Source organism: Engystomops pustulosus, chromosome 4 (assembly GCF_040894005.1).
Source record: "Engystomops pustulosus chromosome 4, aEngPut4.maternal, whole genome shotgun sequence".
NCBI lineage: Eukaryota > Metazoa > Chordata > Amphibia > Anura > Leptodactylidae > Engystomops > Engystomops pustulosus.
Window position 1 is genome coordinate 53,303,332 of NC_092414.1, and position 26,243 is coordinate 53,329,574.

Genomic DNA, 26,243 nt, shown 5'->3' on the forward strand with positions numbered 1-26,243 from the left:
TAAAAGAAAAAGATATGCCAGTACCATTGACTTTTCTGCTGAAAGAAAGACTTCTTGTGAGGCGTTCAATGACTCAGTTATGCGAAACAAAATCATGTGACTTAAAATGGGGAAGTACAAGCTGATCTCTGCTAAACATAATATTAGCTTTGTTTCAACAGTTTGATGCAAACCAATTTGCTTTCCATGCTAGAGAGGGGGAGGTCAGCATCAGTCTTACATCATCCCAAGCCAGCGGACCAGAGAAGTACAAGAGATGAACAGAAAAGTATTTCTTCTTGGAAATGGAAATCATTACCTAATCTACAGACTGGATCAATGAAGGGCTGTATTAAAGCATCGAGGACTACACCATAGGAATACTGCTGTAAAGATGATACAAGATAACTTTGGAAAACCTAGAAACTTCATGACACGCTAAAGGGGAAGCATAAGAACAGACCTTGTATCATAGAGAATGACCAGGCCCAAAACACTGGTTTGCATTCACTGCACTAGTTTAAAATCTTTGCACCTATGGTATATTGTTGTTGTTCACAAGGTTTGAAGTACACTTAACATTTATATGGATTAGTACATGAGCCTGTGTATTTTTAAACATTTTATATAAAAATAAAGAAAAGATAGATCCAGAGGAAGCGCCTCAAGAGTGGATATTTTATAAGTTCTAGTAGAGCTATCTCCAATATCCAATACATTGGACTACAGATACATATAGCAAGCAATACTTTGACTCAGTTATATTCATAACCACAAGGAGTCTACCTCTAATTTAAGAGCTGTTTGCCATAAGTTTATTTTGCCCACAAAATGTCTCACAACAAGATTGGCGTGAAACACTCTGAACTATCATTACGATCATGTTGGGTTTGTGTAATGTTCTGGAGCTGGGCCATTACTAAATACAACTCTTGAATTATTTCTCAAGTGATCTAGTGAGACTGATCACCCCATTAGCTTTCCCAACTCAGGTAATCCAAGTACGTAGCGCCTCATTAGCACTCAGGATCCCATTAATTGTATATTAAATCTCCTGGTAAGGTTGCATGGCATAACACTGCTACCAAGTGGTGGGAAATGGAAATTATGGGGCACATTTACTTACCTTGCCGACGGAGTTCCCGAGATGCGGAGTGTCCGACGATCATGCACTCCGGTGCGATTCACAAAGATTGTGCCCCCGATTTCCTGCATGTGTCACTTCCCCGCTCAGGTCCACTGGAGTTCACCATCTTCTTCCCGGTGTATGTATTGGTTGCAACACAATTTTAAAGTTAAATCCCCTGCTTTGTCCGAATCAGTCAGATCAACCGTTGGCCCGCCCCCACGATTTATGTCGCATGACAGCCAGCGCCGATGCGCCAAAATCCGTTCACATGTGCCAAAATCCCCTTCTAAATACCTGTGCCAGCAGCGCTAATCTGAAAACGTTGTAATATCAACAAAAGTGCAGTCCACGGGACGCTTAGTAAATAAGCCCCAATATGTGCATTATTTGTATGTCTGTTAACCCAGAGTTAAAAGTTATATTTACATTATATCAGTACTAATTGTAACCTTCACGATTCACTAATTGAATAGGCAGCTCATTGGTTACCAACCAAGATCGTCTAGACAGAGCAAACCTATAAATATAGGCTCTGTCTTGAGCTCTGGGCTTGTCATTTTTTATTTAGTGTCCCACTCCTGAGACTTGCTACTGACTGCTGTATTGCCATCATGCTGCTGATGCAGCAGAGCCAGCCTGGTTCACCAGAGATTCTTTCCAGCCTGGTTGACTACCAGTACCAATCCAGACTGAGGTTTCTGCTAGACAAGGACTTTTCCTACTGCCACCTCCAGCCCTGCTCGCCCTCTGATGGAAGGAGTTACCATCTGCTGCTGTACAGTTCCACTAAAAAAGGAACTGTGGGGGAGATTTATCAGAAGTGTCTGAGGTAAAAGTGTTCTAGTTGCCAATGGAAACCAATTAGAGCTCAGCTTTCATTTTATAAACAGCTGTGAGTTGTTTTCAAGATCTCCATTTGCTATGTGTGCACCTGGCCTGCTGCTTCCATCATGGGCCACCCTTACTATCATATGCCAGAGATTTGATGTCTACACCAGGAGTGCCCCAGGGGGTATCTTCATTGTCATACAGCCTACCCCTCTACTTGCTTCACCTTACAGGCCCAGATGGTTGTGAATGAGGCTTATCCAAGGACCAAAGGCTTCTGTGAAACCTGCGGCCTCGCATCTATCAAGCCACTCTGGTCCCAGCCTTCAGCTGTCCCCAAATACTGTCAGCCCCCAGTGGGGATGTTGCATGTGCTACATGACAGAAGAGCATTACCAGCTTTATGCAAAAAATATAGTAGATGAAGGGCAATAACTTATAGTTGTGCCCTTTTTTATGAGCGGTGTCGCTTATTGCAAACTTTTCAGAGAAGAAGAGACCACAGAAGTTAGATGAGCTTCAATTCACTATAGTTGTATGGGGTCTTGTTTTTTTGCAGGATGGAATGGAGTTTTTAATGGCACAATTTTGTGTTTCACATATTCTCCTGGCAAACATTTACTAACCTTTTCTGTACAGTACAGACATAGCACCAGTAAACAATATTGGCTTAACCCGTTAACCAGGCGTAATAACACAGTCTGCGGTCTGAGTGAATATAATTTTCAGTAATGTTAACTATTGCTACATCTGAATATTTAAAAAAAAGAACACAAAGATTTTTTCTAATTTATGCACTTATTACAGACGCTAAATAACATGAAACCTTTCTTCTCTTATTATTTAATATGAATACTGTATGAAGAATGCATAAATCACAAAAAATTTTGTCAGTGTAGCTGTGCGAAGGTTTGTTTCTTGTGTAAAGACCTGTACATTTCTTAAAACATCATTACCACATTTAAAATAATTTTTTATTTGATGGATGATTTAAAAATGTAAATTTTGGAATTGTTTTGCCTTTATTTAAAGGAAATGTATCATCTAAATAAAGTATGATAAAACAGTGGCATGTGACTGTGAGAATCTCTTCTTATATTAGTTATTCACAGCCTCCTAAAATCAACCTGTATAATTATGCTAATGAGTCAGAAGGGCTCTGGGGGCATTACGCGAGTCCCTCCATGCTTCACAGTTGTTACACTGTGCAAGACCCCTCCTCCCCCCCACTGTGTGCTGAAACATCCTCTGCTGCAGTGCGATTACATTGAGCAGAGGGCAAAGGGAAGTGCTAAGAGAGCCCCGAGAGTGAGATAGTGTAACAGCCCATGAAGCTACAGCATTAAGGTGTTTTGGTAACACTCCTAAAGGCCCTTGTATAATTAGCATTAGCAAAGTTTAGTTCATTTTAGAAAGAAGGAGGCCATGGATAACAAATATAAAAAGATTTCCACAGCCTTTGTGCCTAGTTCTATGATATCCCTGGTTTAGCACGATGGATTTTCATGGTAGATTATGATTTATGTAAATTATACTGTTTAGGCTTGGTTGGTACGGGTGTAGAAATAGGTAGAGTGTGTGCCTTTTGTAATAAAAATTAACCCACATTTATTAATAAAAGTACAAACTGCACTGTGTGCAGTTTGCCTGTGAAGTGTGCAGGGTGCGCAGGTTAATTTATTGTGATGCACATTCTTTATGAATCTGGTGCCCCTTGTACTGCTCTGGAAGTGACCCATTTTTTTGTGCACTTTGTTCAGCGGACAGAATTGTGGTGCAGACACAATTGTGGCGCACGGTTCAACTAAGTACTATCACGCACATTTTTCTTGTTTGCTCCCTCTATACCCACTTAGATTAAGGGGTTAAACACCGGGGATTGGAGTTTTTCTGGTTTTCTGATGCACCACTGTAGAAAACTAGCACAGTAGAATATTTACACTAAACGGCCACTGCAAAAAGTCAAAATGAGATTGTTGTATGTACAGTAGCTTTCAAGGTTATTTTTCTATGTTATGCTGAATATCCCAGAATATAGAAAGATATCACAATGATCATATAGGTGAGGCTTAGGGGCATTAGAATACCACACATTATGTCACGCTGGCATAAACATGATATTTTATTGTAAAAGCACGGTAGCAAAATATATTACTCGTATCATCCTTCTATACAGTTTTCCACTGAATTAAGAAGTATTTCAGCTCGCGCATTTACAAAATTTAGCAACTGTTCCATTTCTAGGACCAACACTCAGAATACAAATGCTGCGGCCCTATATTCACCCGACACGTGAAGTCTGCACGCACCATATTACCACAGCAACCAACGCTTCATTAAGAAACATACAGGAAGAGATGTAGTGTCTTACTGTGGTTGATGAACAGATTGATGAACTTCCCATAAGAAATACTCATCAGAATAGACCATTTCTAACACTAGTGATCAGGATATTACACTTAAGAATATATAGATACATGCTACACAGACATATACTCACAGAACCATAGTCATAAACCAGAAATATACTGTCCAACAGCAGCCTCCTTTATAAGATACTGGGGGAGATTTACCAAAAGTGTCTGAGAGCAACACTCTTCTAGTTGCTCATGGCAGCCAATCACAGCTCGACATGTCATCAGGTGGCGCCACCACCGCATCATAGTATGTGTGCAGGCAGAATGCACAGACATGTCGCTGTTTAATCAATTGTATGCATGTCTTACACACATGTCATTTATTATCTTCCCCGGTTATGGACCCACAGAATGCAGCAGACTGCGGGCCTCCTCCATTCGCAGGCCTGGTCACTGCGCCCCTGATGAAGATAAGGACGAGGCGGGAGTGCATGTGTGCTTGTGTATACAAGAGGGTAACATGACTGACACTATAATAGGGAGAGATTTATCATATGTGTCTAAGAGCAAAACTATTCTAGTTACTCAGGGAAACAAATCAGAGTTCAGCTTTCATTTTCCCACAGGAGTTTATAAAATAAAAGCTGAGCTCTTATTGGTTGCCATGATCAACTAGAACAGTTTTATCTCTGAAATTTCTGATAAATCTCCCCATATTTTTGCCCCTATTCAGCTAGAATGCATCACACAGATCCACGGGTTATACCTTTTTACAATGAAAGGCGTGGGTTGCCAACTGCTAATTATATCTGGAGCATTTTAAATACATTTATATTTAGATTTCCACCATATGTTTTGTATAGGCCATTTATATACTTAAATAAATTATGCCCCCTTTTAGTCGTCTCTCATCTAGAATAAATCTACAGTAATTCTTTCCATATTTTCCCATAGTGAAACCTCCAGGCTTAATACCCCTCCATACCCCTAATCATTTTTGTGGCTCTTTGTTGTACCCTCTCAAGCTCCAGTGTTTATTTTTTAGAAACTAGTGTACATTGGTAACATTACATCCCAATCCCGAGAGCCCATACCACTTTTGATACATGACAAGATCTTGCTGGCTTTAGAGGCAGCTGATTGACATTGCATGCTGTTATTTAATTTATGATCTACTTGTACACCCAGGTCCTTCACAACAAGGTTCTCCCAGATTTACTCCCCCAAGGACATATGTTGCATATTAGCCCCAAGGTGCATAACCCTGCAGCCTATGAGCATCGTCTATAGACCCAATTACACTACACAGTTTGGTGTTATCTGCAAAAGTACACACAGTACTATTTATTCTGACCTCTATGTAATTAATAAATAAGTTCAAACTTAGAACTGGTGACCATTCTGAGTACGGGCAAAAGCGTTCAGTGCTATGGAATAGCTCCAAAAATTCCATTTGAGAGCCCCAATTCATGGACAAATTACAAGTCTTTTATTCAAAATAAGTATTAAAAAACATACATAAAAATCCTATATAGATAATGTTAAAATGATATACTCTTTCATACACAAGAGATGAACTAGGCTCGTCCACAGTCAAATTTGACTGAGGGTCCATTCACACGCATTATGCCGGCCATTCGGGCATTCCGCCGTGTGCTGGAGAGGAGGAGGAGGTGACCCCTCCTCCCTCCATAGAGAATAGCAGCGCACGGGTGCACACACGCCGAAAGATAGAGCATGCTCTATCTTTTTGCGGTGTGTGGCCCGGATCGGTGTGCGGCCGCATGTACGTCCCCGCAGACGGCCATGTGAATGAGTCCTTAGGTTGAGTCCACTTTGGATCCTGAAATGATTTTTAATGTATGTTTTTTAATACTTATTTTGAATAGAAGGCTTGTAATTTTTTAATTTGAGGGCCCAAATGGAATTTTTTTAGCTATTTTATAGCACCGAATGCTTTTGCCTGTTTTACAGACCCATTGTTTCACTATGAGTTATCTGAGGCTGCCCCATGGATTAAAATCCCTTCGTTGTAAAGCTATACAAAGTGGTTGTGGCCTGGAACACAACCGAAGAAGGTGAGTGCAATACTATACAACATGCACTCTAAGTGGATAAATAGAAATAACTGCACAATATTAGTGCTTTTCCCTTTTTTATTTTGCTAAATGACCATTCTGAGTAGGAATTATTGACCAAAATCCTTCACTTAGTTACAGCCGGCACCCCGTGTAGATCTCGAGCTGATATATAGCAGAGCAAGGGAGCAGTTCCCTGCTTTGCTATAGACGATCGTACTATGACAAGATGGCGGCGCCATGCCACTATTGGCGCCGCCATCTTGCCGTAGCCCGAGAGCAGTATCCTGAAACTGCAAGGGAAGAGGTCGCACATCAGGGGAACGGGGTAAGGCGAGTACAATTTTATTATTTACCTAGGGCTGTATTTAGTTATAGGGAGGCTGTATATAGTTATAATAGGAGGGCAGTATATAGTTATAGGGGAATGTATACTGGGGCTGTATATAGTGATTGCTGGGGGAGCTGTATATAGTGATTGCTAGGGGAGCTGTATATAGTGATTGCTAGGGGAGCTGTATATAGTGATTGCTAGGGGAGCTGTATATAGTGATTTCTAGGGGAGCTGTATATAGTGATTGCTGGGGGAGCTGTATATAGTGATTGCTGGGGGGAGCTGTATATAGTGATTGCTGGGGGGAGCTGTATATAGTGATTGCTGGGGGGAGCTGTATATAGTGATTGCTGGGGGGAGCTGTATATAGTGATTGCTGGGGGAGCTGTATATAGTGATTGCTGGGGGGAGCTGTATATAGTGATTGCTGGGGGGAGCTGTATATAGTGATTGCTGGGGGAGCTGTATATAGTGATTGCTGGGGGGAGCTGTATATAGTGATTGCTGAGGGGAGCTGTATATAGTGATTGCTGGGGGGAGCTGTATATAGTGATTTCTGGGGGAGCTGTATATAGTGATTGCTGGGGGGAGCTGTATATAGTGATTGCTGGGGGGAGCTGTATATAGTGATTGCTGGGGGGAGCTGTATATAGTGATTGCTGGGGGTGCTGTATATAGTGATTTCTAGGGGGCTGTATAAAGTGATTGCTGGGGGGCTGTATATGGCGATTGTTGTTCCGTCTGGACTACATTCAATGGGCCCCCCACTGGCCTTGCCCCTAACAATGGAGTCTTAGTACCTGTCTGACCTTTCACATGCTCCCATTTCCCTTCTGACTGAAGCAGACAGTCCTCTGATTGCTAGAGACAGATTCTTGCGGCAACATCACTACCCCTGAGCTGTAGAGGAAGGTAGTTTAATGACCAAAATTGTGTCACATTCATTAGGCAAGAGACAGCAGAGGCTGATGATTGGCACATCTGTCACACACATGGTGGATGTACATGATGTCCATTTCTGGATTTAAAAAAAAAAATGGGAAACTAAAAGACCTATCAGTGTAACGAGGAAGGTCAGTATAGATTGCGGTTTAATCTTCTTTAACAGAAATGCTTGTAATGTAATAGTGATGATTTTTCTCTAATATTGTGAAGCCCTTTTAAAGCGCAGCCAATTTTTCAAGACGCAGCAGATATTAATGGAGTTAGTAAAGTGAGAAGAGATATTTGAGATGTTCTGTGGTGCTTCCTGTGTCAAAGAGGTGTGGTGCTAACATAATGTTACACTAACTAAGCCATTCCACCTGCTGCACTCTAACAATGTTATCTGCAAAAACATTGAAAATTTATCTATACAGCATGTGGAATAAAACCCCATGGAAACATTTTCTCTGTAAACTAAAAATAGAAAATAACTTCAAACTACAGTAATAAACTGCATTACAGCAATCAATTCTAAATATCTTGTAAGGTGCACTGTGATACACTGTATATAATTGAGTATATGTGCCGAAAAGACCCAATTGGCTTATACTCACATGTATAAAAAAATTAACTTGTATATTTTACGCTTTCCCTGCTTCTCCAGCTTTCCAGCAATGCGGGCAGAGGCATGTCTATACTATCTGCTCACACACACTATGATCTGGCATGTTGCCACCCACACCAGTGAGACCAGAGAGGCAGGGAGAAAACAAGGCACAAGGAGAAGAGGAGTAGGTAAGTAGTACGTTTATTATTGTGAAGGGGTGCTCTGCTGCTGGACATTTAATTACTAAGGGGGGCTCTGCTGCTGGACATTTAATTAATAAGGGGCTCTGTTACTTTTCATTACAGAGTAGTTTCTGCATTTCCGCCCTAGGCTTATACTTGAGTCAATACGTTTTCCCAGTTTTTTGTGGCAAATTAGGTACCTCGGCTAATACTGTAAATATATCATGTATGTATGTATCAATGTAGTTGAAGTTCCAACTATGTAGGATACACCATACCAATTCAATACAACGTTGCATCATGCTATCAAAAGCTTTGAAAGGCAGCATTTCCCAAGATGAGTACTGGGTGGCTACACAGAAACACATAAAGATTAGATAGCAGTGTGTGATTATCTCACTTTGTAGCTACATGCCCAGCCAAGAGGAAATGTAATGGAGCGCATGACTTCAACACTACGGTCCATAGCAGTGGGAAGGGCCTAATATCTCCTTGTTTCTGTTACAATTGACAGTTGTATTGACAGCTATGAAGCTAACAATTCTCTTTTTTCATCTGATCTCATGGGATCTTGAAGCTAGGACCAAGTATATGGGAGTATAAATTAATCACAGTGAGACACAGGCCGCACCACCATTAATGCTGTTTTGTCCAAAATCTATCACAATTTTAAAATAATCAGCAAATACAGTGACAATACAGTGAATACCAAAAATACCAAAGAAAGGATTATAACCAAATCACAGCTTAGTTTTCCACATGGTAGCCCTGATTAGCAGAGGGTTTCAGTCACTTTGGAGCGGCACACCATTTTTGTAAACAGGAAAGTAAGGCTGCCAGTTAAATGGGGTAAGATTATTAAGGAATTTAGCACCAGGTGGCAAATTAACACCAATAACTTGCAGGCATCTGAGGGTGCGGTCACACGTTGCAGTTAAAACTGCAATGCAATCAGCTTTGAGGTGGTTTTAGGTGCAGTTTTGTCAATTTCACAGGTGAAAGACATGAACTGAACGGGTGAATGACATTTGAGAAGCCGATTTCCCCTTCAAAATCAAATTCACTCGTTCAGTTCACGTCCTTCACCTGTTCAATTGACAAAACTGCACCTGAAACCACCTCAAATCTGATTGCGATGCAGTTTTAACCCCTTAACGCTGAAGCCACTTTTCACCTTCCTGACACGGCCCATTTTTTAAAATCTGACATGTGTCTATTTAAGTGGTTATAACTTTGGAACACTTTAACATATCCAGTTGATTTTGAGATTGTTTTTTCGTGACACATTGTACTTCATGTTGGTCGAGAAATTTAATCAATATGTTTGGTATTTATTTATGAAATAAATGGAAATTTGCCAAAAATTTTGAAAAAAACAATGTTTTCAAAATTCAAAATTTTCTACTTTTTGGAAAGTTAGTCATATCACTAAAATAACTTGATAACTAACATTTTCCATATGTCTGCTTTAACTTGGCATCATTTTTCAAACATCTTTTCCTTTTTTTTAGGATGTTAGGAGGCTTATAACTTTAGGTGCAATTTTTCTGATTTTCACGAAAATCATCAAAACCTACTTTTGGAGGGTCAGTTTAGTTAGAAGTGACTTTATAAGGCCTACATGATAGAAAACCCCCACAAATGACACCATTTTAGAAACTACACCCCTCAAAATATTCATAACAACCTTTGGGAATTTTGTTAACCCTTTGAGCGTTTCATGAGGGTGAAAGATAAATGAAAGTGAAATTACAGAAATGTAATTTTATCTTACAATAGATTCATTGAACACTAAAATTTGCACCTTCACAATGGGTTAAAAAGGAAAATGCATTTTACCATGTTTAAGGCAATTCCTCCTGAGCATGCCAATGCCCATTTTGTCACTGTACCCTTCTGTACGGGCACAGTGGGGCACCTGGAAGGGAAAGAGCGTTGTTTCGTTTTTGCAGGGCAAATATGGCTGAAAAAGTTTTCATGTGTCAGGATGCATTTGGAGAGCCATAATAGTACCAAAACAGAGGAAAGCCCCAACAAGAGACACCATTCTGGAAAGTACACCCCTTGGAGAGTTTAGCAAGGTGTAATTTGTGTATTTGCCCAAACAGGTGTTTGATTCAATTAGGCCCCAAAAGGGAAAAAAGGTGAAAATGTTCTCAAAAAAGTCACTTTTACCCCAAATTTTTGTAAGCCACAAGGGATAAAAGATGAAACAACTCCCATAAATGTGTAAAACTATTTCTCCTAAGCACAGAACTGCACCACTTTTGCATATAAAGTGTTGTATGGGTACACAGTAGGGCTCAGAAGGGAAGGAGGAGCTTTGGCCTTTTAGAAGCCAGATTTGACAATCATCCATTACATGTGTCAGGATGCATTTGGAGAGCCCTAGTGGTACCAAAACAGAGGGGAACCCCAACAAGTGTCACCATTTTGGAAAGTGCACCCTTTGGAGAATTTAGCAAGGTGTAATATGTGTATTTTCCCCCACAGGTGTTTGCTTCAATTAGGTCCCTAAAAGGAAAAAGATGGACATTTTCCCAAAAAAGTCACTTTTACAGCTAATTTTTGTATCCCATAAGGCATTAAAGATGAAACAACCCCAAAAAATGTGTACTAGCATTTCTCCCGAGTATAAAATTGCCCCACACATGCAAATAAAATGTTGTATGGGTACGCAGTGAAGCTCAGAAGGGAAAGAGGGGCGTTGGCCTTTTAGAAGCCAAATTTGACAAACATCCTTTACATGTGTCAGGATGCATTTGGAGAGCCGTAGTGGTACCAAAACAGAGCGGAACCCCAACAAGTGACACCATTTTGGAAAGCACACCCCTTAGAGAATTTAGTAAGGTGTAATATGAGTATTTGTCCATATAGGTGTTTGATTTAATTAGGGCTTAAATAGGACAAAGGTGAACATTTTCTTATAAAGGTCATTGTACCCCTAATTTTTTGTAGCCACAAGGGATAAAAAAAATTTAATAACCCCCCAAAATGTGTAAACCTATTTCTCTTGAGTGTAGAAGTACCCCACATGTGTATATAAAATGTTGTATGGGCGCACAGTAAAAGGAAAGGGGGAGGTTTGCCTTTTAGAAGCCAAATTTGACAGAAATGTTTGACATGCATTTGGAGAGCCCTAGTGGTATAAAACAGATAAGAATCCAAAAAGTGACCCTAATTTTTGAACACACACCCCTTAGAGAATTTTGCAATGTGTAATATATGTATTTGCCCCTACAGGTGAATGATCCAATTAGGCCCTAAACATTAAAAAGGTGAAAATTTTCCTATAAATGTCACTTTACCCCTAATTTATGTAAGCCACAAGGGATAATATATTAAATAACCCCGAAAAAGGTGTTAAAAACTATTTCTCCTGAGTGTAGAAGTACCCCACATGTGCATATAAAATGCTTTATGGGCGCACAGTAGAGGAAAAGAGGGGTGTTTGTCTTTTAGAGGCCAAATTTGCAAGAAATCCTTCACATGTGTCAGGATACATTTGGAGAACCGTAGTGGTACCAAAGCGGAGGAAAACCCGAAAAGTGACCCTAATTGTTGAATGTACACCCCTTGGGGAATTTAGCAAGGTGTAATATGTGGTGTAGTGTAATACACGTGATGAAATGAGCATTTGAACATACAGGTGGTTTCCAAATACGATGTGCGATGGAGTCCAAGATGGAAATTGCAATTATTTCTGGAACGTTCAGTGCCCGTTATGTGGCGCCCCATATGAAATAATGTGGAGGGGTATAGGGAGCAACGTGACCTACCAGTTGTTACAATTATTCATTTTACTGAATTCACAACAGGTTGGGCGTGAATTTTGAATGTGTTGCGTATAAGGAGGTAGAATAGACCAGGGGACCATCTAAACTTTTGTCACACTTGGAGTTGTCGCAGGTCTCTTAGTAGTATATAGTGTCCATCCTTAGTATATAGTGTCCATCCTTAGTATATAGTGTCCATCCTAACTCCTCTTTTGGAACAGACTCTTTATTGAGTCCTACCTTTAGAAGCAGCAGAATTTACCGTGAAAATGCTGCCCTGACAAAACACAGGAACATCTAAACCAGAGGTACAGGGGCCCCGTCCTTCTTGTCCCAATATTAGTTTCCTAATATCTTCCTCTTGAAAACGGAGAAATGATACGGCAGGACCTGCACATTGGAACAGCTCGTAAGAGTTGTACAGTGTAATCTGTACAATGTACACGGCCAGCGCTTTTGTACCATATCTTCGTTTTAGTAGGGAAATTATCGCCAAGTGTTGCTCTTATTCACCCTAGCGATGCCCATTGTGACGAATATTGCTGCTTTTAGCTGGACCAAATCGACCAGCCAATAGCGGCAAACATGTACAGAGGGGGGCAACAAAACCCCTCTGAACCACAAGGCACAATTGGTGGCTGTCAGGAACAGCCGCCACTCTGCCCCGATCACCGTGTCTACAGACATGGTGACCGGTATTACTGACGTCATAAGTAAATTCGCTGCTATTGGCTCGTCTGAATTGATGAGCCAATAGCAGCGATAATAAACTGGGGGTGTGTGGGGGGGACATAACCCTTCTGGTCCATGGGGCAGGATGGATGGCTGTTAGGATCAGCTGCCATCTTGCCCCGATCACTGTGTCTGAACCGTGTTGGCAAGTCACTACCCGCCGCACCGTTCTATTACAACGCGCGTTGGGAATAGGCTATACAATCTTTATTTTTTAAGCAATTTAGACAAATAAGGGCTTATTTTTTTGCGAGACGCGATGCACTGTAAAAAAACCTTTATTTTAGAGGGTGTTTAGCTTATTGAAGCAATTTTATTAACTTTTTTCGTGTGGAGGAAAATAAAATCATCAATTCTTGTTTTGGATTTTTAGCATTTTTGAGGGGGGGGGTTCGCTGTAGCATAACAATAATATATTATCTTTATTCTACGGATCAATACGATTACGGTGATATCTCATTTATATAGTTTTATTTATATTTGTCCAATTTTATTAAAGGAAAACTAGAATAGAAAAAATTGAATTTGTTTTAGTATTGCATAACTATAGTATTTTTTGGTTGACGGAGCTGGTTGTGAGCTTATTTTTTGCGTGACAAGTTGTTCTTTTCAGTGGTATCATTTTGGCGCTTGTAACTTTTTCGGATCACTTTTTAGAACATTTTTTGTAAAGCAATTTGATAAAAAGTTTTAATTTTTGGCAAGTTTTTGGTTTTTTTTTTTTACCACGTTCACCGAGCGGGTCCAATTATGATTAGGATTTATTGTACAGATTGTTACGGACGCGGCGATACCAAATAAGTGGGTTTTTTTGTGATTTAGTGTATTTTATACTTTATTACTTGTGTAAAGGGAAATGTGGTGTTTGGGGGGACTTTCACTTTCTTTTATTATTTATTTTTATTTTAAAAAACCTTTATTTATTGTTTTAACTTTTTTTTACAGGTAATGACATCTAAGCTTGAACAAGTGATCTTCTGATCACTTGTTCAAGCTATTTTACAGGTTACACAGTGCAATACAGAAGTATTGCACTGTGTAATGTAAGACACTGAGCATGCTGCGCATGCCCAGTGTCTTACAGCCGGGTCCTGCCAGAAGGCAGGACCCGGCTTCCGGATGAAGATCTCGCAGCCCCGGGCATCGGCAGTCCCGGGGCTGCGATCGGAGCAGCGGACCCCCCCGGTAAGCGCCGCGGGGGGGTCCGATTCCCTTAAGATTGCATTTAAATGCCTCTGACACGCCGCGGTCAGCGCGACCGCGGCGTGTTAGGGGTTAACACCCGCGATCGGAGAAATCTCCGATCCCGGTTGTTAGAGGCAGGTGTCGGCTATAATATATAGCCGACACCCGCAGCTTCTGGCGCCGGCTCCGTTCAGGAGCCCGCGCCAGAAGCATGACGTAATAATACTGCATTTTGCGGGAACGCACCTCCCGCCATGCAGTATTATTACGTCAAATGTCGGGAAGGGGTTAACTGCAACGTGTGAATGCACCCTAAAAGTGTTCTCTAATTTTGATCAGAGTTCTTTTACAAAAATCTATTTTACATTTTCATTCTGTGCTAAAATATATAACATTTATGAAATAAGCTAAAATACTGCTATTTTACTCATATTAGGACATATTCATAAAGGACTTCCCAACAACCTTGACTTTTAGGAAATTGTGTGTTGTTTTCTAATTTTGATCTCCAGTGCAGAACAAATAACAACAGATTTTCTATAAACATGACAAGAGTATGAAAGCATCATTGTAGTGAGTATGCTCATTGCCATGGGAACATGATCTTAAATATGGAATTTATATTGTTTACTTGGCAAGCCTACATGAGGAATGAAACCCCAACCATTTAACATCTTAACCACAAGACAGATTGTCTGCAATGTGATGGAACATGGTATTGATGTATTATTTGTATAGCTTGGTACGATCGGTTACAAACAGTTTTTTGCATTGTTTCATGGCACAAGTTCTTTATGAATCTGGCACTCCCTGCACTGCCATATATATACATTTCTTCAGTTGGTTGTTACTAAAAAAAATTTGTGAAGATAATTTCTCATACATATAGCCATATTGTCCCCTACAAATGAAATAGCTGCCCTTGGATACGACCACTCCTACACTCTTGCAGCAGTGGCACCACATGCACTATTGAGTCCTGGTTAACTACCTGGATATAGCGTTCATTAACGCAGGACAGCGGTGGGACATGCAGTAACTACTGGCCATTTCATATGCAAAAACTATTTGTCTATTTTACCCATAAATAATCTCCCCCAAATTCAGGCAAATATGGTTAACTTGATGTAGAGATTTAGAAAACACTCATACTCTAAATAGGGAGACTAGGAGTTTAGTGGGGTATAACTTGGAGATGGGTTCCCTTTAAAGTTAATTAGCAACTTTATTTTAAACACAGGTCGGAAAAAATAGGTCTCCAAAAACTTGCAAACAGCTCTAAGCTTTTCCCTATGCCTGATAGGGGGCAGGTGCATTGTTTGCCAAAATTTGCTACTTTTTACTACACATCTGGAATTATGTGAAACCTCAGGGAACACTGCAGAAAGCTCAACAATGCCAAACTTAAACTCCTTAAGGACGCAGCCATTTTACAGCTTAAGGCTCAGCCCGATTTTTTGGATTCTGACTTGCTTTGCTTTATATGGTTATAACTTTTGAACACTGTTACTTATCAAAACGATTCTGAGATTGTTTTTTCCCCACATGTTGTACTTCATTTTAGTGGTAAATTTTGGCAGATAAGTTTTGCATTTATTTACAAAAAAAAAAGAAAATATGATACATTTTTTGAAAAATTTGCCATTTTCGAAATTCAAAATCATTGCGTTTTCAGGCAGATAGATTTACCACCTAAATAAGTTGCTGAATAACATTTCCCATATGTCTACTTTACATTTTCATAATTTCTGAAATGTTTGGATAATTTATTTTGACGTCATGCGGCTTACAAATAGAATATGGCTTTTCCGGATTTTCAGAATTGACTATTTTGGGGATAAATACAGTTTTGAATGAAATTTTACATATTTAGCATCAAAACCCATCATAACCAACCCATTTTCAAATCTGCACCCCTCAAGCTATCAGAAACCGCTTTTACGAAGATTGTTAACCCCTTGAGATCTTCATAGTAATTGAATCAAAATGGAGGTGAAATTTAGAATGGTCATATTGTTCCCTTATACGTTCATTTAGCCCTAAAATTTACACATTTCCAAAATATAAAAAGAGAAAACACACCATACAATTTGTTCTGCAATTTCTCCTGAGTACAAAGACCCCCCACATGTGGCTGTGACTTGTTTTATGGGCGCACAGCGAGGTGCAGAAGGGAAGGAGGGCCCTGCAGCTGCCAGGATTTTAGTTTCCTCATTGGCCCCTTTTGAAGGCTATAAAATTTTCGCTTTTTCGTTATTGGGGCCATGTGATGCCATTTCTTTTGTGGGATGAGATGATTTTTCCATTGTTACCATTTTGGGGTTGGTATAACCTATTGTTGAAAATTTAGGAACTTTTTTTGAGGGCAGGAGTAGAAAAGCATCAATTCTGTACTGGATTTTTAACTTTTTTTTTTTTGGTGTTCACCGTATAGACTAATAATCATGTTATCTTTATTCTATGGGTTGATACGATTACGGGGATACCAGACATGAATATATTTTCTTACGTTTTACTAAATTTGTCAAACAAAACCCTAATGTGGGGAAAAATCTATCATTTTTGCATTGCCGTCTTCCAAGTGGCATAACATTGTTACTTTTTTGGCTACGGAGCTGGTTGATGGCTTGTTTTTTGCGGGACATGTTGTACTTTGCACCAGTATCATGTCGGAGTACAGATGGTTTTTTTGATCACATTTTATAGCATTTTTTGTGGGATTGAAAAGGTAAAAATCATAATTTTTGGAGGGTTTATAACAGTTTTTTTTTACGGTGTTTATCGTGGGGGTTCAATAATAATTTACTTTTATTCTACGGGTTGTTACGGACGCGGTGATACTATATATGTGGGGTTTGTGTTATGATTTAGACTTTTTTTTGAGTTATATGTCTCTTTATATGTTTTGGGGGTTTGGGGCATTTTTAGTGATTTATGACTTTATTTTTTTATTGAATAACTTTTTTTTTTTTACTTTTTCACTTTTATACCATGGGACATGAACAAGCAATCATCTGATTGCTTGTTCATGATAATATTCTGCAATACTCATGTATTGCTGAATATTATCAGCAAAATATTACACTTGCATAGGCTGGCACTGTGCCAGTAAGATGACGTCACAGACGCCATCTTACCGGCAATTCTTGCAAGTAATTCTTGCTATAGCAACAATCGGCGCCCCCCGAAAACGGTTTGGGGGGGGCGATTGTGGGGGAAAGTCCCCCCAGATGCATGTTAGATGCCGCGGTCGCGCTGACCGCGTCATTTAACGGGTTAAGCACCCGCGATCGGAGACAACTCCGATCGCGGGTGTTACACTGGGGTGCCGGCTATCAGTCACAGCCGGCACCCCGTCTTTCCTGAAGCTGGTTCGGCTCAGATCTTGAGCCTAACCGGCATCAGCTCAGGGTCCGATATATCGGACGCTGAGCGCTAAGTCACTGAGCTCAGCGTCCGATATATATAGGAAAGGCACACACCTGTTATGTATAAGACCTCACAGCGCTCTTCCGCGAAGATGAGAATCATGAATTTCTTTAGCACGCACGGCTCCTTGAGTGCACAGTGACCTCCAGGGGTGCACCTAGCCTTTCTGCTGCCTGAGGTGAACTATAGAAAAACGCCCCCCCCCCTATACATGTAAAATATCAAGGAGTGTCAGGACCAGACCCAATGTGAAAAATGTGAAAATAAAGCAATGCAAAATACATAACTATATAATACACACAGCGAGCTACTACAAAGAACAATATACATAAAACAATCCGCCATATAATATAAAAATCAATACAGCGTGCCGCCATATACCATATAATACATACAGCGTGCCGCCATATACCATATAATACATACAGCGTGCCGCCATATACCATATAATACATACAGCGTGCCCCCATATACCATATAATACATACAGCGTGCCGCCATATACCATATAATACATACAGCGTGCAGCCATATACCATATAATACATACAGCGTGCAGCCATATACCATATAATACATACAGCGTGCAGCCATATACCATATAATACATACAGCGTGCCGCCATATACCATATAATACATACAGCGTGCCGCCATATACCATATAATACATAGAGCGTGCCGCCATATACCATATAATACATACAGCGTGCCGCCATATACCATATAATACATACAGCGTGCCCCCATATACCATATAATACATACAGCGTGCCGCCATATACCATATAATACATACAGCGTGCCGCCATATACCATATAATACATACAGCGTGCCGCCATATACCATATAATACATACAGCGTGCCGCCATATACCATATAATACATAAAGTGTGCCACCATATACCATATAATACATACAGCATGCCCCCATATAGTATATTTTAAATGGTGGCACGCTGAATGTACACACATACATACAGAGATATATATATATATATATATACATATATACAGTATATACAGGAAATATACAGACATACATATATATATGTATATTTACATATATACATACACATATACATACAAATACACACAGACAAATCTATACATACTGTAAGGGATTAGCTCCGGGGATCGTCGTCTCCTAAGCAGACGACCAGCACACACAGGGAATTCACACAATGTGAGTAAGGTTAAAACTGGCCTCAGCCAGCTTTATTTGGCAGTACACAAACTCAAAACATAAAAATAACACCTAAGCCTCTCCGGCACTAACTACACATCGAGGTTCCCTACCTCACCAGGTGCTGGCCTACTGCCAGCCACCCCAAAAACACAGTAACAGTTCACTGCCACCGCTCCACAGGCCTTTGCCGTAGCCTGTCTCTTCCCCAGGGTGGAGCCCAGTGTGAAGTCTGCCCCATGTATTAGTGAAGCCCCTCCAGCTGAAAACTAATCAACTTAATTAGACAGACCCAACTTTTCCAGGTCTGTCTTCTACTCAGCTTTTCATAAGGCAAAATGCACATTTTACGCCCAAAAGCTTCTCTAGTGGCAGCCACCCTGCCACATATCCTCCCCCTGTGATCAAGGCCGTAGGCCTGATCAATAAGCTTAATTCTCCCTCCGGGGTCAAAGCTCCTATATTGGGGTCTAATCCCTACGGTTCCTAAAAGCATTGCAGAGACCCTACTATCTACTACATCTTCTATACCTGGAAAATGACAGCTTTTTTCCTTAACTGCAGGAGACACAGACAGCTCAAAATTAGTCCCAGCATCTCTTCCTTCACACAACTGATCATCTTCAATCATGTCTCTATTAACAATGATAGATTTTCTTCTCCTCTTTCTCTTGCCTTTTACTGGAGACTCCACATACCCCTCAGGGCTTGGCATGGTTAGGCCCCATCTCTTCATCACCTTGTGGATGCCGTCACACCGGTTACCATCCACTGAGGCATATGCACTGTGCTTATTCCCCTTAGCATTGCACACGACACGCACGGGTTTGCCCGTTTTCCAGTCTTCAGCTTCGGCACCTTCTTTGTCATTGAAGGGGGCATTACCGTTCAGAACCAGGGCACGATTCACATTGGTGAGCTTCTGGTCACATGTCTGCAAAGCTGTGCGCTTGCTACCTCTGAGGTCACAACCTCCGCTCTCGGTGTAGGTGAAACTCATCTCAACATCAGCATCATCCTCATCACCTCCAGCTAACACTTCGGACCCAAGTCCTGGCATGGACTTTCCACAATGGCAGCCTTAAGCTCTTCATGGCTTGCACTAGGTTCCTGGCTGACCTCTTCCTCGGTCAGTCCTTCATACGCCTTGCTGGCCAACACCTCAGTCTTCACCGAGTCTTTCCTGTGTAGGAATTTCGAGGGCTCTGTTGACATTATATCAGACACCGTCTCCTCCACTGCAGTCATCACCTGGTATATCTTCAAGGCACTTCTCACCATCCGGACCATCTTCACTTTCGCTCTTCAGATGATCAGGCAGATCTACCGTTGGGTGCAGCTGTGCTGGAGTCTCTGTAGGGCCCATCTGGGTATTCCTCCACTTGCCCAGAGAATGCTGGCATGCACTATGACAGAGACGAGACGACAGAGCTTCCACACGTACACAGCAACTCGGCTGGTCCCTTTGTTGTAGACTTGGCGCCACTTCAACCTTCTCCACAGGTTCAGCAGGCTGAGACAGCTCTTCACCTGTCTTTGGGGGGTAACCATTAACCCATTCTTTGGATTTTCCCAAGACTGTATTCAGACTACTGGTTATAAGCGATCCCACTTGGGTGGCCATCACGGTTGAGGCTACAGACTTAGTCACACCCACACCGCCTTGTACTGCACCAGCTTCCCAGCCCAATATATCGGACGTCGCACCTGTAACAGTGTCTCGGGCACCAGTCACTGTATTTGTCTTCAATACGGCTTTTCCAGTTGGCTGCTGAAGAAAAGCCAGGTTGGACTCCTGTTTCCCCAAACCTTTGCAAGCAAAGTCATTACTTGTGGCAACCGGTGGCTCCAGAATGCCTATGAGAAGCCTTGATCCAGTCACTGTTACGTCAGTCAAGGGCTTCTCCTCCTTCTCAGCAACATCACGATCACTGCGGATGCATGGGCGACCTTCCCTCACAGAGTTGTAGACTGCACTCACTACACTGCAGGCAGAACTACCAAAGGGCTGGTGCATCACATGTTCCACCACCTTCTGGGGATCTGGGGTCCCCTCATCCGTAGGTGTATGATTAAGAGTGGCGCTTCCACCCTGTTCACACACAATCACGCCATCATGCGTATTCTGCGGTTCATCAGCAGGTGTACAGGGGTCTGGTTTACGCCTGGTCTCCTTCCTAGGACACTTCTGGTGCCACATCACGACAGAACACACCTGGAGGTCGGCATCACCATTTTGGCACTTTCTTTTGTTCCCCGAACACGTACACATGTGAACCTCCCATTCACTTTTCTTTGCAAACACTGTATCACAGAAAGGACAGTACGAGATATCAATCTTCAACTCATGTTTCTGTAATATATGTCTCTTTAGGTCATCTTTTCTTTTATAAGACACGTGACAATTGTAGCATTTATACCAGTTATTCCGCAAACCAGTATTCACATGACGCTTCAGTTTATTGATGCTTCTTCTGGCCTTGTTCACACACGAACTCAGTACATCAATCTCCTCAGAAGCCTCAGGTGTATCAGATGCCTGGTTTCCCCCTGACATTTCCTGAACACTGATGTGAGACTCCTCCACAGGTGACTGACACAGGCTATCCTCACCTCCCGCAGGTTCTGAGCGAGAAGCTGCTTCTCTAGGGCTCTGTTCACACTCACTGTTTGTGTAACTCTGGGCTGAAGGGAAACCACTAACAATCAGGATCTCATTATCTTCACCTGCCCTTGCTATGGCGGTATCCCTATCTGAACTGCCATTAGCTACATTACACATCTCAGGCTCGCTACCTGTGTCATTACAACTCACAACCTCTAGGGGCACCTCTGAGCTAACTCTCTCAGTATCTAGGGCTGCACCTAGTTCACACTCTGCATAATTCTGAACAGACATTGTAACGCTATCAGATGTTATCGGCATTGCAGAATTGTCACATGTTACAGGTAGTGTCATATAATCACAGTTAACAGGATTAGCTCCTGGGATCTCCTGGGATAGAGGAGCACTTTTTGGCACATCACAGTCACAGTGCACTCCAGACAAGTTGGGTGCAACTGGCTGTCTGGCCACTAACTATACAATACAGTAGTTTCCTCACTACCAAGAAACTGTACCTACTGTACAGCTTCCCTAACCACAGCATACAGCCATTGGCAACTCACATAAGGTTTCCCAGGAGCAGAGAGAGACTCCTCTTGTGCAGCTTCTTACTTTTAAAGCAACATCTCAGAACTGCTGGTTTATTAGCCCTAACCATCTCAAACAGTAGCTGAGCAGAGTAGGGACCAAGCCCAACACTCCAAACTGCAGCAGCCAGGTCTTCCACACCAGGATTTGGTTTCCTAGATAGTGTATGAAAGAAACCTAGGGGAAACATACACACTATTTAACACTTTTCCCCTGGTCCTGTCAGATAACATTTAAATCTAACTCCCATTGTCTCATGAGGGGCAATTTCTGATCTTTAGGATCATTCTATATCGAATATTTAGAGTCATTTTTTGCTAATATTGTATATGCTCAAGTATAAGCCGACCCAAGTATAATCCGAGGTACCTAATTTTAACACAAAAAACTGGGAAAACCTATTGACTCTAGTATAAGCCTAGGGTGGGAAATGGATTGGTCACAGACAGAATATAGCCAGCCAACCTGTCATGCCCCCAGTATATAATCAGCCCCCTTTAGTATATAGCTAGCTCCCTGTAGTATAAAGCCAGCCCCCTGTAGTATACAGCCAGCCCGCTGTAGTATATAACCAGCCCTCTGTAGTATATAGCCAGCCCCCTGTAGTGTTTAGCTATCCCCCCTGTAGAATATAGCCAGCCCCCTGTAGTATATAGCCAGCCCTCTTTAGTATATAGCCAGCCAGCCCTGTGTAGTGAATAGCCTGCCAGCCAGCCCCGTGCAGTATATAGCCTGCCAGTTCCCAGTATGGCCTGCACATAAAAAAAAAAATAAAGGAGTACTCACCATTCCGACAGCTCCTCTTCTGTCTTCATGATTATCACAATTGTGCACTGGATGGGCCGTGCGCATGAAGCTGTCGCAGACCTGGCACCTGCGCACAAGAAGACAGAAGAGGAGCTGCCTGGGGCGTCGGAATGGTGAGTACTCCGTATATTTTTTTATATATCTGTGTATAAGCCAGAGGGGAGTTTACAGTACAAAAATTGTGCTGAAAAACTCTGCTTATGTCAGGGCTCGGGTCAGTGAACCCCCTGAACCACCGTGGACGATGCTACAAGCCAGCACCTGGGACCGGAATCTAAGTGAAACCCGGTCTTCACCAGAGCCCACCGCAAAGCAGGATGGTCTTGCTGCGGCGTGGTGCCACCAGGTAGTTACACACGTGCGACTTGTCCGTGGTGGCAGCCAAGGAACACAATACAGTATCTGAGTCAGGAACAGGTCAGGGTCAGATCCAGGGTCACAATGGGAGGTCAGAGCTGGAACGCAGAGAACACTGGGGAATCGCAGGGAGAGCTTTCTCTGAGGCATATGATTGCAAAGATCCGGCAGGGGTTAATGAGAGAAACCGGCTTTTAAAGAAAACCCGGAAGCGGGTGTCTCCGCGCTGCCCAGCTGGAATGGGGGCAGGAGCGTGGAGGGGTGAGTGCGGCAGGGACCGAGGGACACCCGTTACAGCTTATACTTGAATATATACAATAATCTCATAATAATCAAATAATAATACCTCATATCTGGGACTATCATTGATAGTTTAGGTGATAGGGGGCCTGGATCCCAAAAGGCACCCAGTAAGGACAAAGGATTCAATAGAGAAGATTCCAATGTAACCCACAATGGAGCTGCAGTCCCACCATGTATAGGAGTTATTTGAGCCTGATAATGTGGTGAACTGACATACCCCCAACTCCCTTATGTAAATGGATGAAACGAGTCTTGATCCGAGGCAACATATCGTATCAACTTACTAGTACAGGATACGATATTGCAGAAGAATCCCTCCGTTTTGTCAAAATTCACACGTGGGCCAGAGGCTCGTGCAAACCTTTCCATCAGCGCAGAGAGATTGGGCAGTGATGTTAACAGTTATAGTCAAAATCAGATCATTTGCAAATAGATTAACCTTGTAGTGGCTGCCTCCCAATTCCAATCCTGCAATGCCAAGGCAAATAAAGCCGGAGATAGGGGACAGCCTTGCCTGGTGCCCCTTGCAATCTTAATAGGAAGCCTAGTGACAGACAGAAGCTTCAAAGTGGCCAAAGGGGAGGAGTAAATTCATAGTATCATAGTATCATAGTATATAAGGCTGGAAGGAGACTCAAGTCCATCAAGTCCAACCTTTAAGAATTAAATGTTTTATCCCCATAACCCGTGATATTTTTGCTCTCCAGAAAGGCATCCAGGCCTCTCTTGAACATGTACATAGAGTCCGCCATAACAACCTCCTGCGGCAGAGAGTTCCATAGTCTCACTGCTCTTACAGTAAAGAACCTATGTCTATGGTGATGGTAGAATCGCCTCTCCTCTAGGCGTAGAGGATGCCCCCTTGTCCTGGTCACAGGCCGAGGTATAAAAAGATCTTTGGAGAGATCCTTGTACTGCCCGTTCAGGTATTTGTACATTGTAATGAGGTCTCCCCTCAGTCGTCTTTTTTCTAAACTGAATAATCCCAAATTTTGTAATCTGTCATTGTATTCTAGTCCCCCCATTCCCCTAATAATCCTGGTTGCTCTCCTTTGCACCCGTTCCAGCTCTACTATATCCTTTTTATACACTGGTGCCCAAAACTGTACACAATATTCCATGTGTGGTCTGACCAGGGATTTGTATAAGGGCAAAACTATGTCTTTATCATGAGAATCTATTCCTCTCTTGATACATCCCATTATTTTATTTGCTTTAGCAGCAGCCGCCTGGCTCTGGCCACTAAAATTAAGTTTACCATCCACCAAATCATTTAATAAGGTCGGAGGAAAAGGCCCTTGATACCAAACCCCTCTAACACAGAAAATAAATACGGCCAGGTAACACTAGCAAAGGCGTTTGGAATGTATTGCTATAAAGTAAACCTTTCATTGATGTCTAAAGGACTTCTCAGCCCAATTTTTTAATGAAGATAATTTGCATTATTATACATAGTCTTTAGGGTGGAACTTTTTTTATTTTAATAAACCCTAAACACAAAAAGTAATATACTTAAAATACACTTTTAAAAAGATCGTTACAAATCATTTCACTAAGTGGATAGCAAAAGTATAAAAAAAAACTTTGTTATCTTGATAACCAAGATAAGAAAGTCCTGTGCTAACGGAATAAAAATAAGTATTATCTGCAGAGTCAGATGTGGGATAGTGTAACTTACTGTATCAGCAACATTTCTATGGCAGGCATATGTTGGACTAATAGTTTCAGCCTGACCTATTAACCAGAGAAGACATGTACACACAAAGAGTATTCACATCATAAAGTGGAGCACATGTTTACAATATCCTATGCCTTGTCTACAAGCTAGCAATCCATGACACAGTCGCTGCACATGAATGCACATGGTCAGCATGCACCTCCTAAAACCATCTACATAGCAGCTAGTTTGGAGCCCAAATATACAGTGCGGTGACACTTTCAGAAGAAAGAAGAACTACTTTTACACTCCCCGCCTTACGTGAAAGGAGAAAGCTGTTGTTTGCTTTTCTCTTATGAATGATAATCTTTCATTTCAAAAACATGTCATGGAAATAGTAACCCCTATTCATTAATACAATATTTCATGTATCTGACGAAAATGGCTAAAGTGTGAATATCATGAGTCCTTTACTCTACACATCACCGTCTGATCACTGCTCCCATCATGACTGTGACTGCACCTGCCACATCCTTCCTGTTCTGACAGTAAAAAAAAACTAAATGCACAAGCTTTTACAAATCCATTAAAACTCACCAACTCCATATCTCTCTTTGACAGTCCTCTGCCAGGGAGACATGCTGACCAGAGCAGCTGGGTCTGGAGGCACAGCTGCTGCACAACACCGGGCTTTCAAGTGTCACTAAAGAGCCTTGGAGGACCAGGTAGACCTGGCAGAGTTGAGTTTGTGTAGCTTTAGGCAGCAGATTGAGATGAACCCTCCCTGAGACACTCCTACTCAGCACTTCCTTCTTCTTCTGTATGAAATACTGAATTTCCTCTTCTCGGAGAAACACTCAGAGGATTTTGCAGCCAGACGACTAACTTGCAGTTGCATGAGCAGCTTATTTGGCAATAGAGCTGCGTAAAAAAGAAGCAGATAAGCAAATGTAGGAGTTTGTGATTATACATTTGTCTCAAGAGCGTCTTAATTGTGCCTTGAGTTTCAATGTGGGGGGTAAATCATTAGGCAAGCATTCAGTTAGAGTGACATATGAGCTCTCTTTAGATGTCTTTAGCAGGTCAGATATATAATTTATCATGACTTTGACAGCTTGATAAATGTGCCGACTTTTGTGCGACTTTCCGAAAAATGTGGCAAGAACACTGCAGACCTTAATTTTTTAGAAGGGTGTCAG

The 26,243-nt window shown here is 41.7% G+C and overlaps 1 protein-coding gene across 2 annotated transcripts in view; it reads right to left on the reverse strand.

Annotated features, from left to right (window-relative positions):
* The window catches only part of DOCK2 (dedicator of cytokinesis 2), a 471,688-nt gene extending 445,863 nt beyond the window's left edge, over positions 1-25,825 (reverse strand). Inside the window, exon 1 of one of the 2 annotated variants that reach the window (XM_072145916.1) lies at positions 25,642-25,825. In XM_072145916.1, coding sequence (XP_072002017.1) covers positions 25,642-25,684 — 43 coding nt within the window. In that variant the 5' untranslated portion in view covers positions 25,685-25,825. Of the gene's footprint in view, positions 1-4,436; positions 4,526-25,641 lie in introns of those variants that run through there. The other variant, XM_072145917.1, reaches the window with a different exon arrangement.
* Positions 25,826-26,243: the final 418 nt, after the last annotated feature.